We start from the raw sequence: 16,585 nt of genomic DNA, 5'->3' as shown, positions 1-16,585 counted from the left end.
TGACTTTTCTGGTCAGAAAAATCTTAATGTGAACTGTTCACACATGAATGCAGCAACTGACGGACTGTAACATGAAGACAGTGCAGTTGTTAAAATTTAAAAAGGTATCAGAAAGGGTGCTGACAGCTGCTCCTCCCAAATCCCCCATATTGCACCTCATCAATGCCATTTTGTGTTGCATTTAATAGGGCAATATGTCATTCTGACGAAAGAACTGCATGAGATTACTGGAATAATAAAGGACTTCAAACAAAGTATGTGGAAGTCTGAAAAATCTGTCTGTCACTAAGATAAGCAGACAAGAAAGCAGGATGCAAATATATATATTTCTTAGATCATGGCAAATGCAGAAACCAAAAGTAGGACAGGGAATGGATTGCCAGAATCTCTAAGCAAAAGTTATCCTTTTAGGGTATTAATCATAATCCTGACAACAGTCTTGGAAAAGAAATAGGCATCAAGCAATTTAGATTTTACTCGATTGAACTAGATAAGAAGGAAAGACTATTATCTACCGCTGATGTAATGAGCACAACCATAGAATATCAAACAAATGACAGCACTGACCAGAAAGATAAAACAACTTCAAAAACTGCCCTTTTAACATTCTCATTGTGTTTGGACTTTCTTAAGGTCAAGCATCATGTATCACACTACAGCAACTACATTCAGCTAAATAGATCTCACATACCTCTCAGCTGAATGATGTTTTTTCACCAACCAGAACAAAAAAACAAACTTATTTGACAGAGACAGTTTGCTCAAACCAATGATTTGTCACAAATACATTTCTAGTGCCTACTTTTATCAAAGAAAAGACTTCAACCGAATACTCAAGTTGTTGTTTTCAATATACTGGATGGCTCTAGGAAATGTCAACCAAACTGTAAAAGCATGATATGATTCTTAACAATGCAGCACTGCTGTATGCAGGTTTTCGAAGCAATGAGAAGAATTAATATAGTGTCTCATATAAAGAATGCAAAAAATGAAGCACTTTTGCACAAATCAATTTTCTTATCTATTAAAAACAAGTGAAGCAGCCTTGAGAAAGCAAGAGCATATGTATCAGACAAACAGCATGATGAAAGTATGAAAGGAGAGAAAAAGTTTACTTGTATCTGGAGACGCCATAGTAGACACGATGACTGGTGGACCCGTGCGTCGACTTAGCTTCTGGTTAGCAGCCAGGGCACCTTGGCCTTGGCCTGGTGCTCCCATTGGGACAAGGGCATTGTCTTGTGCAGGTCCCCCACCCTTACGCATCATCTGAGGACTGGGGTGAGGGCTGTGCATGGGTGACAATGGCAGTAAGTTCCTGTCCCTCTTCATCAGCTCCATGGGCACCGTGTAATTGGTAGAGTATGCTTTCGGTACCTGTTGGGGTGGCTGTGGTAAAGCTGGCATGGACACAGGCATCTGCTGTGGCATAGCTGGCATGGAGTGCATAGATCCTGGTATGGCAGGCATTGACCCAGTCATTTGCTGTGGCATTATCTGCATACTGTGTATTGGCATCCCTGACATTGTCATTCCAGAAGAGTAGGCTGACATGGGTCTTGATTGAACAGGCATAAGTGCTCCAGCATATGGCCCCGGGGAGCGAGGTGGCTGGCCTGGGTAGCCTCCAGATGCTTCTAGGAGGTGCTGAGAGGGAGCACTGCTGGGCCTCCTACCCATTACTTCTCCCATCCTTGGGGAGATGGTCTGCATAGCCCCAGGGGTTTGCGGGTGCATCATATGGGGGTCCACGGTCAAAGCCTGTGAGGGGTGAGTTGGATGGTGGTGGTGGTGCTGCTGCTGCTGCTGCTGCTGATGGTGATAGATGTCTGAGCGATGGCTAAAGCTATTGGAGCGGCCTCGCATGGGTGTCTGAGGTTGGGAGGGGGGTGGCAGAGCCTCAACAGGACGCTTGCAGTTGTGGACCACACGAGACAGTACACGAGCCTGACCAAGGTTGGGGGCGACAGTGCGGACATCGTTCTCCTCCATAACAGCCAGCATGCTAATGGAGTCAAATCCCTGCTGGATAAGTGAGGAGATGGTGCTCTCTGAGAGGCCCTCATTTCGCAGCAGGGCGAGGAACTCAGGATCAACATTCTTCTTGGGGTCCAGAGGCAAAGGTGTTTGTGGGGCAGTGGGGGGAAGAGGAGCAGGGAGTGGAGTGACTGGGGGAGGAGGGACTGCAGTTTGGGCAGCTTGCACAAGAACAGGTGCAGCTGGAGCAGCTGCTACAGTTTGCACTGGAGCAGGTGCAGCAGGAAGTGGAGCCATCATAGAAAGGTTTGGGTCAGAGATGGGCATGGTAGGTGGAGGTGGCAGGGGCTGTTGCTGCTGCAAGTGTTCTTGCTGAAGTTGTTGTTGTAACTGCTGTTGTTGAAGCTGTTGCTGTTGTAATTGTTGCTGCTGAAGTTGTTGCTGCTGTATTTGTTGTTGCTGAAGTTGCTGTTGCTGTAACTGTTGCTGTTGTATTTGTTGCTGTTGAAGTTGCTGCTGCTGAATTTGTTGTTGCTGTTGTAATTGCTGCTGTTGTTGGATGGTGTAGGGTGAGGTGGTCTCTTGCCTCAAAGTCATACCTTGACTGACGGGATCTACTACTAGACAGGTAGCAGCCTGCTGCTGCGGATCCAATGGGCGGCCATTAACATCAGTAAAGACCGACTGACCAGTCAGAGGTGGAGGCTCATTGGAATACCGAGGAGATGCATGCTCCATACCATATTGAGCAGGAGATGGCTCTCGGGAGGGTATGCGCTGTTGGCCATCTGGCATCATTTTGGAAGCAGTTACAGCACCAGGATCCCTATAAGCCCGACTCAACTCATGAGCAGTTGGAGGAGGCGGAGGAGGAGGTAGAGGTGATCCAGGGGCTTGAGGTCCTGCTCTCCCTCCCTGACCTTGATCCCACACAGCACGAACCCCAGGTGCTATCCCAAAATGAGAGCCTGACCTACTGAGTGGATGAGGGTGAGGCGACAGAGGCTGGTGTTCTGGCCGGTAAAAGCCCTCGGGTGGCCGAGGAGTCATGGCCGGGTCATGGGAATAGTAATCCTGATGCGGAATGGATCCTCTGTGAGCCATGGGCGCTCGTTCGTAGTGGTTAAGGTCAGGCACAGAGCCCTTCCGCATCCCTCTTGGGTCCTGTCGCTCTGCGTAAACCTGTCCGTACACAGAATCTTGGTAGGAATACGGGTCACGTTTCAAATCCAGGTCAGAGGGACGCTCTCCTGGTGGATGCTCGTACCACCCTCCTCCTTCTCCGTATGACAGAGAGTTCCGCCGGCCGACTACTCTTGCCTGCTGCTCGTAGACACTCTCAGCCCTGTCCCACTGACCCTCATTCCCCCCTAATGTGTCCCAACTGTGGGAGCGACCAAGACTCAACTGTTTGTTAGGGACAAGCATTGGCAAAAAAGGAAGAAGCAGAGAAAGTGTTGATAAGGAAAAAGAAAAATGTATCCGCTTGTAGCTGTGTCTTTGAAAGTTGTCTTTCAAGTCTTCATGTACTGTAGAGCCAAAAAAATGGAACAGAGAGAGGAAGGAGAACAAGCAGAAAAGAAGATCAAGCAGGGTCTACCGTTTCACCTGATATCAGGTTGTAATATTGTAACTCCGTACTATCAGGTGACTCCCCCTTTGGCTGGCAGTCCTTGAATAATTAATGTCTGGTCATCCAGGCATGTTGTACGCGAGGAAAGAGGACACCACACACAAACATCACACCAGACCGCACAAACACGGTACGCAAGAGGTAGCACAGCTACTCCATTAAAGACATTGTAGGAGGGTGTATGCTTGAGATGGTGACCAAATGTAGAAAAAAGACAAAAAACAGTGGATAGGTTGGGTTATAGGTTGGGATGGGCAGGGGCTTGTACTAATCCAATAGGGTTTATCTCTCCCTTCTCTGGGACATTTTACTCGCTCTGACGATTGCTATGAGGGATTACAACTAAATAAAGCCTGTTTAATTCCACTTCCCAATGTGACGTCATGTGAACCAGATACAAGCGTATCTTATGATGTTGAAAATGATGATGCCAATGATTTAGAGTCCACCCCCAAACCCCTTACCCTCTCATGAAGAGTCACCTACCTGAAGCTGTTGATGATGGTTTTAGTTTTTAGTTTTCCAGATTCACAGCGCAGGGAGGGGAGGCCTGGCAGGTCGCACAGCTCAACCGAATACAGATGAAATACAGTTCTCTCAGTTAAGTCTCATGTGCTGTCAGTAAACATCAAATCCACTCTGATTGGACACTAATCCTCGAGGCCCCATGCTCGCAGGAGAGCCACCACGCAACTGCTACCCAACTAACTCTGAAATGTCCTTGATGCCTTCCTGGTGCTCACTGTCACTGCCCCACTCGGCTCAGACCTTCTGTTTGAATGTTAACTAGATCAATGAAAATTATAATGCATGTATGGAAAGAGATTACAAAATGCATAACGAAATCCACCTGCAATGTTTGTCCTATTTGCTTTCACAATGATTGTCTTTTCGAGTAATGGTCCTCTAAATTATCAACATTACTGTCTTGTAGATTAGAATCTCAAAATAGTTTATTTTGCCTTTATATTACTACCTGATTTTTACTTACTTACTGTCAAAAAAAATACAGCACCTTCCCCCTCTTTCCTAAAGCTCCTCTGATCCCCTTCACGTAGGGAAGCTCTGTAATCTGGATTTGCCCCTTTGCAGAAAAAAGTAAAACACTGGGGGAGTGTGGATTGTGTGCATCTGTTTGTCTGTGTATGTGTGTGGAAGCGAGGGGGAGGTTTTTGTAACAGCACTTAATCCAAAGCACCTACAACCTTTGCCTTAGAAAACACTATGCTTGTTGAGCTGCAACACAACAGGAGCTCATTCCACCTTCATTCAAATATGCCATGAAAAGAAAAAAGATATTTGCTGTAATGCTGCAGCACTTTACATTATGCCTTGAAGATGTTATACATTATGACATGAAAAAGTAATTAATGGTATACAGTTATCGTTTTGTTTAACCAAGGTAATGTTCAACAGGTTATTCTGGGGGTGTACCTGCCTACCTAGCTGCCTGTATGTCTCACGTCATGTCACTGTGGCAGAAACCTAATCCCTTCTGCAGAGGATCTCTGTTTATTAATGCATGAAAACAGATGTAAGGTGAGGAAGTGTCCGTTTCCATCCAAATCTAATCTCAGAGCTAACCAGAGCAAGGGGGTAGCAATGCATATTTAAGACTGTGAAGAAAGTCTTGTTAATACTTTCTCAGCATATTGAGAAAAGTTCTTGAATATCTTACAGAGGGCTTGTGGAAGGCATGTCCATCGTCGACACTAATATCTTGTTTAATCACAGTTGTGTAATTAGAGTAGGAAGAGATCAGAGGGGGGCGAAGTATTCTGCTGTTTTCACAAGATGACAGGAAAAAGCTGATGATAGCGGCTCCAAAACCAATTGCGCAGATGACAGAAAATTTTTTTTTCTTCTTTTGGTAAAGTCAGAGGAACATTAGTCAGCTTGATGTAAAAAGGTAATTAAAATGGGAAGGAGAGGAGGCGAGAGTGAGCCCTAACAGAGACCTGAAAACGACTATAAAGATGAATGAACAAATCAAAGCTTAGAATTGCAAAGACAATCATTTTTGATGCCCTTTTCTTTGACTCATCAGGGTTTTGCTGTTAGCTCCTGTTGTAACAACAACATCCATGTAGAGGACAACACCTATGGAGTATATCTAATATGCAGGCTTCTTACCCCAACCTCATACTCCTCTCATTACTTCTCCAAGCCGATCACTCATCCCCATAAAGTCAACCTCAAACAGAAAGACAGGGGCAGAGGTGTGTACTCAGGGTTTGCCGATCTAAACCTTACAGAAAAGTAAATCAGAGAGTTCTGTTTGCATCAAACTAAACAATGTTTGACTTTCAAGTTCTAATGTTCTTCCATTTGCCATACTTGCCAGACTGTGCACACAATGCCAGATTCACTGTAACAGAGGGATTTAGGAATTAAGCCGGGGATTTTAGAACAAATATAATACCACCCCAGCAGAAGCTTATAAAGACCTTACATTGAATAAGACTTGAATGGTGAAAAAAATTGAGTAAAACTTATAGAAACCTAAAGTAAATGCACCTTTAGTGAGGATGCAATTATGTATTTCGGGACTCTTTGACTGCGAATACATTTCAGAAAACTCCTTCTACATTTCTCAGTATTAGATAAAATGGCATTAGGCAGCAAAGAACAAGACGAGCATGATGTACAGCAGTGTGATCTGTGGCTTGCCGTTGTTTAACAAACACTTCACATCTCCCTGTCATTCAGCCCTCACAGTCCCGGCCTCCACATTAATATTACAGCGAAACCAGAAGAACCGGAGGTGGATCACTTTATGTTCATACTCGTCGGTGCATGTTTTAACCACATTAAGTGTTTGCATGCTTTAACAAATGTCGGAATCAGGATTCACATGCAACAAGCCCATTTAGAAATGTGCTGTCACTCACCACTCCATCTATCCACACGCACAAGGAGCGCACACACGATCCCGGATTCCCACTCAGCCTTTTGACCCTGTCTTCTGACGTGCCGCAGAGACAGCAGCGGCCGCGCTGCTTCGTTAATGTCCCTTCTCATTCACGAACGCAGAGCGCCGCTAAAGCCTTGGCCTTGGTCTGACGTGCATACATGAATAAAAATCACATGCCAACTCAAAGTGAATGCTGCACTGCAACAGAAATAAAAACAACTGTCTCCTACAGTGTGACACGTCACGTACCCAAAGCATGATTTGAATGTTAAACACACATTGACTTATGCATGAGCGTGGGGCAAGAAACACTAACTGGAAATGTGATTATAATGCCAGTACGGCTGCAAAGGATGCTGTCAAATGAATTGTAATACACACTTAACAGACATTATGTACATGGCTGCCTTGTATGCGTTTCCAGTGGGATTATTTGTCTCTGAAAGCATCTCCATAGGAACTAAATGGACTGTAAAATGGAGGTTGATGGCAATGAAGCTAGTACTTATCTAAATGACAATCACATACTCGGTTAGTGAAACATTCTGAATTGACACACAGTTGGTTTTTTCCATTTTGCTTGTACACATGCACCACAGCAAATTCCCACAAATTCTCCAAAAAAATCATCCTCTCTGACCCATCTTTCATCCAATCACCAGCTCGATCGGGAGGTTGAAGCCACAGGTCATTAAATTACTTAGTATCCTAGCTGAATAGTTCATCTGGATATAAGGTTTTTCCAGGAACGCTTTTCCAACTTCCAATAACCGCTAAGCTATGTGCCAGCTCAAACAGAGACAAATGCAGACACACTACGAAAGAAAGGAACACCGTACCAGAAAATTTAATTCAGGTGTGCACGCGAAACAATCACACTGTAATGAAAATGATAACACAATCACACATGCCGGTTTGCAGCAAATTATTCTAAGAATTTCCATCCAAAAACAACACTTTTAACGTTTTTCATCCCCCCCCCCCCCCCCCCCCGTTTCTCCATGCCCCTCCCTGCCTCTCCGCAAAGCCTATAAAGGGGTCGTGGGTTTTGGTGTGGAGCCTGGAACAAGCCTGGGGGGGGGGGGGGGGGTATGTCAGACCCAGAGACCGCTTCGATGACTTCATACCAGAGCTGGATGCCAGAGCGTGGGGAGACGAGTGGGAGGGAGGGATGAAAGCAGAGAGGTGGATGCAGCAGAGCCTGGAGTGTGTGCTGAAAAGCTCTGGATGCAAAGGGAAAGATGACATCAGGACACCCCCTTCCGTTTTCCACCACAGCCTCCCTGGTTGTCCTCTCTGTTTAATATGAAGTGTTTTGTTATAGTAAAAAAAAGCTCACAGGTTCCTTAAATGTGAAGATATGAATAATTCACAAGTTCTATGGTATTTTAGTTTGTCTGACCACATTATCTGCTGTTCGCTGTTTAAATATCTCCTGTTGTACACATGACAAAACAAGAGGAATTATCAAGGATTAACATATTTATTTAACTAAAACACTTGGACTCGCCATGACAAATTCCACTACCCCACCTTGTGGTGTTTGCGTCCAAGCACAGATTTACAACTTGTAAATCAACATTCAGGAACATGCTGTTGAGGCGACCTAGTTCACGTCGCCGTGCCGCTCACATCCCATCTCTGCCCAGATCAGTCAGTTAGCTCTGGCTAAACGGCAATGGCAACAACTTGCACTGATGCCCAAGCCAATGCACGCTGGGTACACAGATGGAGCAGACAGAAGGAGACAGAGAGAGAGAGAGAGAGAGAGAGAGAGAGAGAGAGAGAGAGAGAGAGAGAGAGAGAGAGAGAGAGAGAGAGAGAGAGAGAGAGAGAGAGAGAGAGAGAGAGTGAGAAAGAGAAAAGGGGGAAATGAGAGAGTATGGGAACTGATGCTCACAACAGATGTTTGCCCACAGTTCCCTTATTGCAGTTACACTCTTCTTGGCACTTTATCAAACCCACAACAGAAGGTGCAGTTGTAGGCTATACATTTGGAAACTAAACTGAACTAAACAATGCTGTTAGGCTTCAACAGAATAATTATGTCTGTTAAAACAACTAGCTGATTAATCAATTAAGTGACTAAAACAATAAACTAAAAAATACAGAAATCACACATTTTTTATAGTTTCATAGTTTCTCATAATATTTTTTTAGCGTGAGCCACCATTGCCAACATCCTAAAAATGTTTCATGAGGGTTATTTTCCTTATTTACTAATCTATAAAATTTTGGTAAGCAGTTGTACAATAGTAAAAACTAAATGCCCATTATAATTTCCCAGAGCCCCAGAGCTCTGATTTGAAAACCACAAAAACGCGACATAAAAGCAAAGGACAGTGAACCACATCAGATATCCTCAATGGTAATACATCCACTGTTCCGGTGAAATCTACATTCCTGCGCAGTCACTATTTTTGATGGGGGTAAACAGCCACACTTGATCAGCCATTTCAAATTTAATTTAGGCCACAGGCGCCGCTCAGTTAGCCACTCATCACAATGAGTAAAGACGTAATCAATGCACTCCGCTGTGAAACAAGTATTGGATTGACACACTTATCCTCGAAAAAGATAAATGGAGATTAGGGAAGCTTCTCTCACTGTCTCGCCATGTGCAAGCCACGACGGCAAATGCAATCACAATCACTCCATAACATTCTTGTTTTTGTCAATGCACACGATGCAAACTTTCTATTTCACGCTTCAGTCCCAACACTCTGTTTATAGATAATAGTGGGTGGCTTTGACATTATGGTGCAGAACACCCCATGCCTCTGGTTTTGAAATACGCTTTTTATATGGTCGAGCAGATTTAACGCTACTGTGAAAACAGCGTGATTCACCACCCTCTGATCTTTTAACTTCCTCGATGTGAATCACCCTCCTGTACACATTTTTAAGAGCAGCTGGAGTGAATACCTGCACTGGGGAGAAAAATCTCACTCGTCTTTGGAATAGAATGACTTCACTGTTGATAAACAGGGCACGGGCACTGTTGAAGATGAATGTGGGACAAATGGGGCAGAAAATATGTGATGTTTAACATGTTTCTGCATCAGACAGGATGCAGTCATTCTTTTTGTTTTTAAAAAAAAAAGAAGGAAAAAACTGTTTCCAAGCAAAGGGGTTGGTGGTTTGGAGAACTTTGAGATGCCACATGTGGCTCTCATTCTGAGGGTGGAAACAGACAGCATCAGTGCTTCATTTAGGAATCTATTATGTTGTGTTCCTTAAGCTCGATGGGATTTTCCTTCGGAATGAACAAAGAGGAATGTTGATACTAGATACTCTGTAGAGTTCCAATGAAGTAACTCAATATTACTAAGAAAGTCCTTCGGTTTAGAGAGTTGAAGTGAAACTGAAAAGTCTATGTTCTTTAACATAAAGCAGAAATTATACTTTCCACGTCAACGTGCCTGCAGGGTCTGCTTCAGTCTCCCTGGCATCCATAGCCCATAGAAAGTGAATGCACAGACCGTACGCATAGCAGGTGTGCTTACTACGCATGCTCTAGTGGTTCCAGTAGGCAGTGTATGCACCGGTATGCACCTCTGGCTGGTTTGCCAAGTAGAAGAAGAAAAAAGGAGAAGGAGAAGAAGAAGAAAAAAATGAAAAGAAAAAATGGGATGATATATATGATTCACAATCTTGGGGGGAATAATTAGTCTAATTTTCACTGAAAAATATATCAAAATGATCATGGTGTCATTTTTGCAAGGATCTGTACCAAACAAATATTTTTTTCTTAGGTCTGTAGAAGATGACATGTAGGCAGAGACATCTCTGAAGCACCAAATTACTTAGATATGTCAGTGGTTAAGTAAAGAAATTAGAGAGTCAAAACAAAAGGAACATCTCTTTGCTGGGTCATTGTCACACACACATGCACACAAATCAATCCAACTAGCCGCTATAATCAATCCCAGCTCTGAAGAGTGCTTTGCTTTATTACAAAATCTTCTTGCTTCATCTTTCCAACAGTCTGGAAACCTCAAACTCAAAACTCATTCAGCCCAAACCTCCCCTATAACACACACATACATACACTCACTCTTTCTCCCTCCTAGACAGCCTTCAAAGCTGAAGCTTGGAGCCTCGGCTGGTCCCAAGGCTCCCTTTTGACACACACAAACCCACTTATGCAAACGATCCCACTGTTTTTTCTTAGCATTTGTAGCAGCAGGCTGAAAGGCTTAAATTCTGGTGGAAACTTAATTTCCATATAACAGCAGAGTGGAGCTTTTTTACAGCTTTGACATAAACCTGTAGAATAATACTCAAAGTTACATGTACACACACAAAGACAAAAGCCCCCCGCAACCTAAATAATAACTTCCCAGTGACCTGCGAGTGTGTAGCCTGCATCTCAAATCCCAATGTTCGTAAGAAAGAGAGGAGTTGAAGGGGTACTGTCTCACCCTCACAGATCTTGTCCAGCCGCTGGCGTTTCACTTTATGTTTGTCGACCAGAGCCATCCCGTCACAGCTTCAGCTCCTCTCTCCTCTCTAGATGTTTGTATCCACCTCTCTCCTCCTCAAAGTCTCAAGTGCTCCAGTCCTCCAGACGTTAGCTAGCTGATGTTTTAAACCTGAAATTCAAGAAAGCAGGGACAAATATTACTCTTGAAAGCCAGTCTGACAGTGACGTTTATTGACTGCAAATTTCATAACTTTGATGTTTCATGTTTAGGATTTTAATTTCTTGGATTTTATCTTATTTATTTACTTATATTGTTTTTTTTGTAAGGGACTGTGTAATGTAATTTCTTTCAGTGAAACGGCACACAATTACTTACAACAACATATACAGAACAAAATTATGCACAGCAGAGCATCACATGTGGTGTGGATGGTTAGGTTAGATTAGATGGTGCGCAGGTCATTCATACTACCATCCGTGTCTGAATGAATGTCTGTGTGACTGGGTGAATGTGACAAATAGTGTAAAGCGCCTTGAGTAGTCAGAAGACTAGAAAGGCACTATATAATTCCATTTTCACCATAAAATAACTATGTTGTGGTTACAGGGTTGGATAACTTTTAGCTAAATCTCTAATTTGGCTTTAAATCTATTTGTAGAATTGCTTTCAACATGAAGTAATGAGTTGTGGTTTTAACAGACATGCCTTTCAACTTCATGCTCATTAAGAATCTGAGGAAGTTTTATAACGTTCAGTCACTTAACACATACTAATCAAAGAATCGCCACGTGACAGAGATCACATAGTTGTCCTATCTGTGTCTAAAACCTTAGCTGGGTCCCTCAATTGCCTTGCAAACATCAGACATTTACCTTGCACAGACTTGACTCTCCACTAGAGGGAGTGTCATCTCAGCGAGCACTATATATCTAATTTAACGAAGAAATGTCACTCCTGCAGCCGGAGCCCCCCTGAACTGAGTGGAACACAGTAAAAAGCAGATAAACACAGAGTGAGTGAGTGAGTAAATGAGGCGTTTCACCAGTCATTTATGTTCAGTGACTGATGCTCCTCTAAAGAGCAATCCTCTAATTGGTTCCTGGTGAAGCCTGAGGGACAAGGCACAGTTTTTGGGTTTTTTTTTGGGGGGGGGGGGGCAGAGATGGAAGGAGGGCACAGGAATGCACACGTAAAAGGACACACACGCAAGATGACAGGCAGAAATGTAGACACACACACACACACACACACACACACACACACACACACACACACACACACACACACACACACACACACACACACACACACACACACACACACACACACACACACACACACACACACGCACACGCACACGCACACGCACACGCACTCTCTCCCTCTCTCTCTCTCTAAGGGCAGCGAGTCACAGAGAGGAATGTGGGTCAGTTAGTCAGCAGACGGGAGGAGGTTGTATCAGCAGAATAAAAAGACATAAAAGGGAGTTGGTGGGAGGGAGAGGAAAGTACTAGAAAAACATTGGCTAACAGGATGAGTACAGTGTGACACCGTCCTCTGCTCTCATTTTAACTATATCTTTTCAGCGCTTTAGCATTTATAACCCTACCTCTTTTTGTTTCCATATTCGCCTCTGGGCCCGATCCTAGAGTGATGCACTTTGAGAAAGGATCTCACTTGACTGTTTATATGATGATGTATTGATATTTGCGCTGTTACTGTGACTGTAATTGTTATGTTTCAGTGGGGTGGAGAGCAGAGTAAGCAATATGGCTGAATTATGAATTGACTTTGCATTTTTATTTGGCCAGCTGTTCTGCTGGGGCAGGAGGTGGTGCACTGCAGCTGAGTGTATTAAAAAGTTTGTAGGTGTAGCTGTAAAATTTCTCCTGCAGTCAACACACGATGATCTCTTGTCTTTCTCTGACTCCAGGGAAAACACACTTCTTCCTTCAACCAAACACATTTCATCTCGCTTCAGCTGTGCTTCAGCTCGCCTCCTCCACAAGGTAAGCCTTCCTGCCAAAGAGCTGAAGACCCACATGTGGGAGTCAGAGGAGAAGTAATTGAGCAAGAGGGAAAGCAGGAAACAGTCAGGAGCGGGGGAGTCGCACACCGCCTTGGCTAGGAATAGACTGGAAGAGACATGCATGGGGTATCTCCTACTTTGTGCTGCACTACACTATAGGTCGTGGGTGCATCTGGCCATTCAGTCATTATAAAATCTTCTAATATAGACCTCACATCACTGAAAGTTGTGGAATAGCAGTTATATTGACTGCTCTAGAGCACAGGTGCCAACAAAACAATAACTTAAAATCAAAATGTACAGAGACTGTATGAGGGGTTTAATAAAATATCAATACACTTGAGTATCACAATATTATATTTTGTGATACTGTATTGAAGAACACCCGTGGGACGCCTGCAAGCAGACTGTTTTAAAGCTCATTTTGGGTGTTTTAAGACACCGACCGACAGATAGCAATTTTGTAATGAATCTTTAGTCATATGGCTCCGCCACTCAAATGTAACAATCTATGCATATGGTTGTGTGTTCTTTATATCATGACAGTTTTGCTAAAATTACATTTTTAATTAAAGTGGTAGAATATTTGCAATATATTGAATTGTAACGCCTGTATCATGTTACAGATTGTATTGCGAGATTTCAGGTTTATATCCACCAAACATCTACATTCCCTGAGAATCATTTATATGCTTATCTATACCTGGAATAATTTCAAACATATTTCATCACTCTTCTTCTCACTGGTGGTCTCAAATGAAAGAATGGCAAAACCTGCTGGCTTAGAAGAATGGCCTGCTCTGCAGTTTGAGAGCTACATTTCACCAAGAACCTGAATGTGCATGATAGGCCTATGTGACTTTGTTTCCATAATTTAATTCCAGAGACTCATGCAAGAAGGAGATCCACTCCATTTCCAAAGGAAAAAGTCGACTCCACTAAGCGGGTTGAAAAGTCAACAGCAACTTTGAGAAGAGCTCTCAGCCAGAGGAGTGCCAGAGAGGAAGTACAGTTATCCTGCAGCCCTTATAGCACCATTGCTGCTGGATTGTTACTTGACTAAGTGCCGTTATGTAACTTAACAATAAGGGGATTGACCTGAGAGAAAATACGTGCTCAGTGCTGCAGGAGAGGAAGAGAAAGAGGAGAAGTCACACACACACACTCAAGCACATGCAAACAACAGAAACACACAACTTCAGGGATTGTCTGGCTCGGTGTAGAGAGGGGGGCAGGCACTCAGTGCCGTGTTACTTGTGGCTGGGTAGTCGTGTTCACAGGTTTCCTGACAAGTCTGTGAATGTTACCAAGTCAGAAACTGTTGTCTGATCTGACGAATGTTACAAACCTCCCAATACTCTTGGTAATAAAAACATTTTTCTTGTCTTTGACGAACCAAGATTTTGACTTTGTGGGCTGAGTTAAACATGCATCATAAAAGTCTGATTTTTACAAGCTACAGTATTATTTATAACAAAGACATCTGATATGCAGTTCACACACCATTTCTGCAATGTAGCCAATCCACACATGTTGTTTTGTAATTACATCTTGCCCTTCTACTTTGATGCATTTGATGCACCGTTGGGCTTTCCTCTGTGACCGCAACCTGCAGCCAGCCATAATGCCTGAATGAATATAAGTTCTCAACATTATATATATAAATTATATACATAAATACAAGAATATATATAAATATGCATAGATATATAAATATGTATGTATGTATGTATGTACGTATGTCTGCTTGTATGAAATCAGTTACAACATCTAAACTATAAGATCAGCAGCTTTAGGGGCACATCAATATTAAAATAATTAGCAGCCTAGGTAATGAATTTCTAGAAATTCATAATGTTTTCACACAGTTGGATGTTTGGGCTGCAGAAGTTGCCCTGTAAAGCTTTGACTTAGACTTAGCAAATATTTGAAATGCCACTCACATGATGGACTTTAAAAATAAAGCTCTTTTTATACCCAATAGATACATTACTGGTACAGAGTAGAGCAGTGTTCAAAGTTAAGAGCTTTTACCACTTTGGCAGATGTACAACACAGATGTGCTTCCACAGCTTCTCTACTGTGTCTAACAAACAGAAGTAAAGCTTTCATCAAAATGCCACAAAAAACTCTGAGTGTCACACCAGGTGTTACATTGTATTGTTGCAGCTGCTGCATCACTCAGAAGTTATAATCATACAGTGCATCTCCGTCTGACACCCTGTACATCAGGAAATTTCATGAACAGAAAAGGCTAGTTTAACATGTTAGAAACATATCTCGCTTTCAGCTCTTTGTGTTACAGCTCTTTCACTCACACCCTTTCTTTTCTACTCTCTTTATGAGGAAAAGCACATAAGGCAGGCAGCCCAGGAGATCTTGTTTAGGTTGGTAATAGCATGGAAGACACAGAGGCAGGGAAGAGAAAGTGAAAGAGGTCTTTTTCTAACTGGCGCCATCTCTCAGGGGAGCCCTCTCGCCAGATTAAGAAACCTGTGGGTTTGGCTAAAGGTGAAAAGAGACAGGATGAAGTAAAGCTACAGCTCTGACTTTGTCATAACACATGTTTGACTGAAATATCTGTGCAGGCGTTCACTACAAGGGGGAGTTTTCATCTCGGAAAAAAAAAAAGAATGTCTTACTCTTTCTTTTTTTAGATCAGCTGAGCTCCAGCCCTTGACCTCAGTGAACTAGTTTAACTATGTGAACTTGATGACCACTAGCCCATACACACCGAAGAGATTGAACAATGCAATAACAGGCTTTAAGTCAAGGATTTAAGCAGACGGGAAACCTAGTGCACTTAAGATTAACTGAAATAACCTTTTTACTCTTTCGCATCTTTTATTGTTTGCATATCTTTGTTTTAAGTGCAGCCTTGTCTCTACGTGTGACATTCTTGCACCTACGAGTTTGACACGTTGCAAAATGTATTGTTACATTTCTTGCTGAGAGTTAGATGCAAGGATTGATACCACTCATGTCTGTACAGTCACTATAAAGTAAGAACTAGCAGCCGCTTAGCTTAGGTTTGGTTTGCTTAGCTTAAAAGCCAGAAACTGGGTCATCTCTATGTTCCCCGGGTCCTTTGTTCCCCAGTCGCATAAGCCTATATACTGTATATGCCTTTGCTGATTTGATTCAGCATTTTGTTAGGGTTGAGGTTAGGGTCAGGGTAAGGGGGGAGGGTCGACATAGGTCTATTTGCCAAGGAATTCGGCACTGATTGTGGTAAAAATAACAGGCCAGGGAACATAGGATTCTTGTCTTAAAAAGGGTACATAGGGAACATAGGTACGCTCCACTAGAAACAAAGGGAAACAGCTAGCCTGGCTATAGCTGAACATAACAATACCTATCTACCAGCACACTACATTACAGTACACTACATTGTGTGTTTAATGTGCACAAAACAACACACACACACACACACACACACACACACACACACACACACACACACACACACACACACACACACACACACACACACACACACACACACACACACACACACACACACACACACACACACACACACACACACACACACACACACACACACACACACACACACACACACACACACACACACACACACACAC

General features: G+C 43.1%; 1 protein-coding gene across 2 annotated transcripts in view; it reads right to left on the bottom strand.

The window, feature by feature from the left end:
• ctbp2a (C-terminal binding protein 2a) overlaps positions 1-16,585 on the bottom strand; it is a 61,288-nt gene that overhangs the window by 29,923 nt on the left and 14,780 nt on the right. For both annotated transcript variants that reach the window (XM_083922741.1, XM_083922740.1), the window contains exon 2: positions 10,949-11,119. In XM_083922741.1, the coding sequence (XP_083778867.1) occupies positions 10,949-11,006 (58 nt within the window). In that variant the 5' untranslated portion in view covers positions 11,007-11,119. The remainder of the gene's footprint in view (positions 1-10,948; positions 11,120-16,585) is intronic.

Source organism: Echiichthys vipera (assembly GCF_963691815.1).
Source record: "Echiichthys vipera genome assembly, chromosome: 11".
In the NCBI taxonomy this organism is placed as follows: domain Eukaryota; kingdom Metazoa; phylum Chordata; class Actinopteri; order Perciformes; family Trachinidae; genus Echiichthys; species Echiichthys vipera.
Note: the sequence above shows the minus strand (reverse complement) of the source record. Positions and strands in the feature narration are given on the sequence as shown.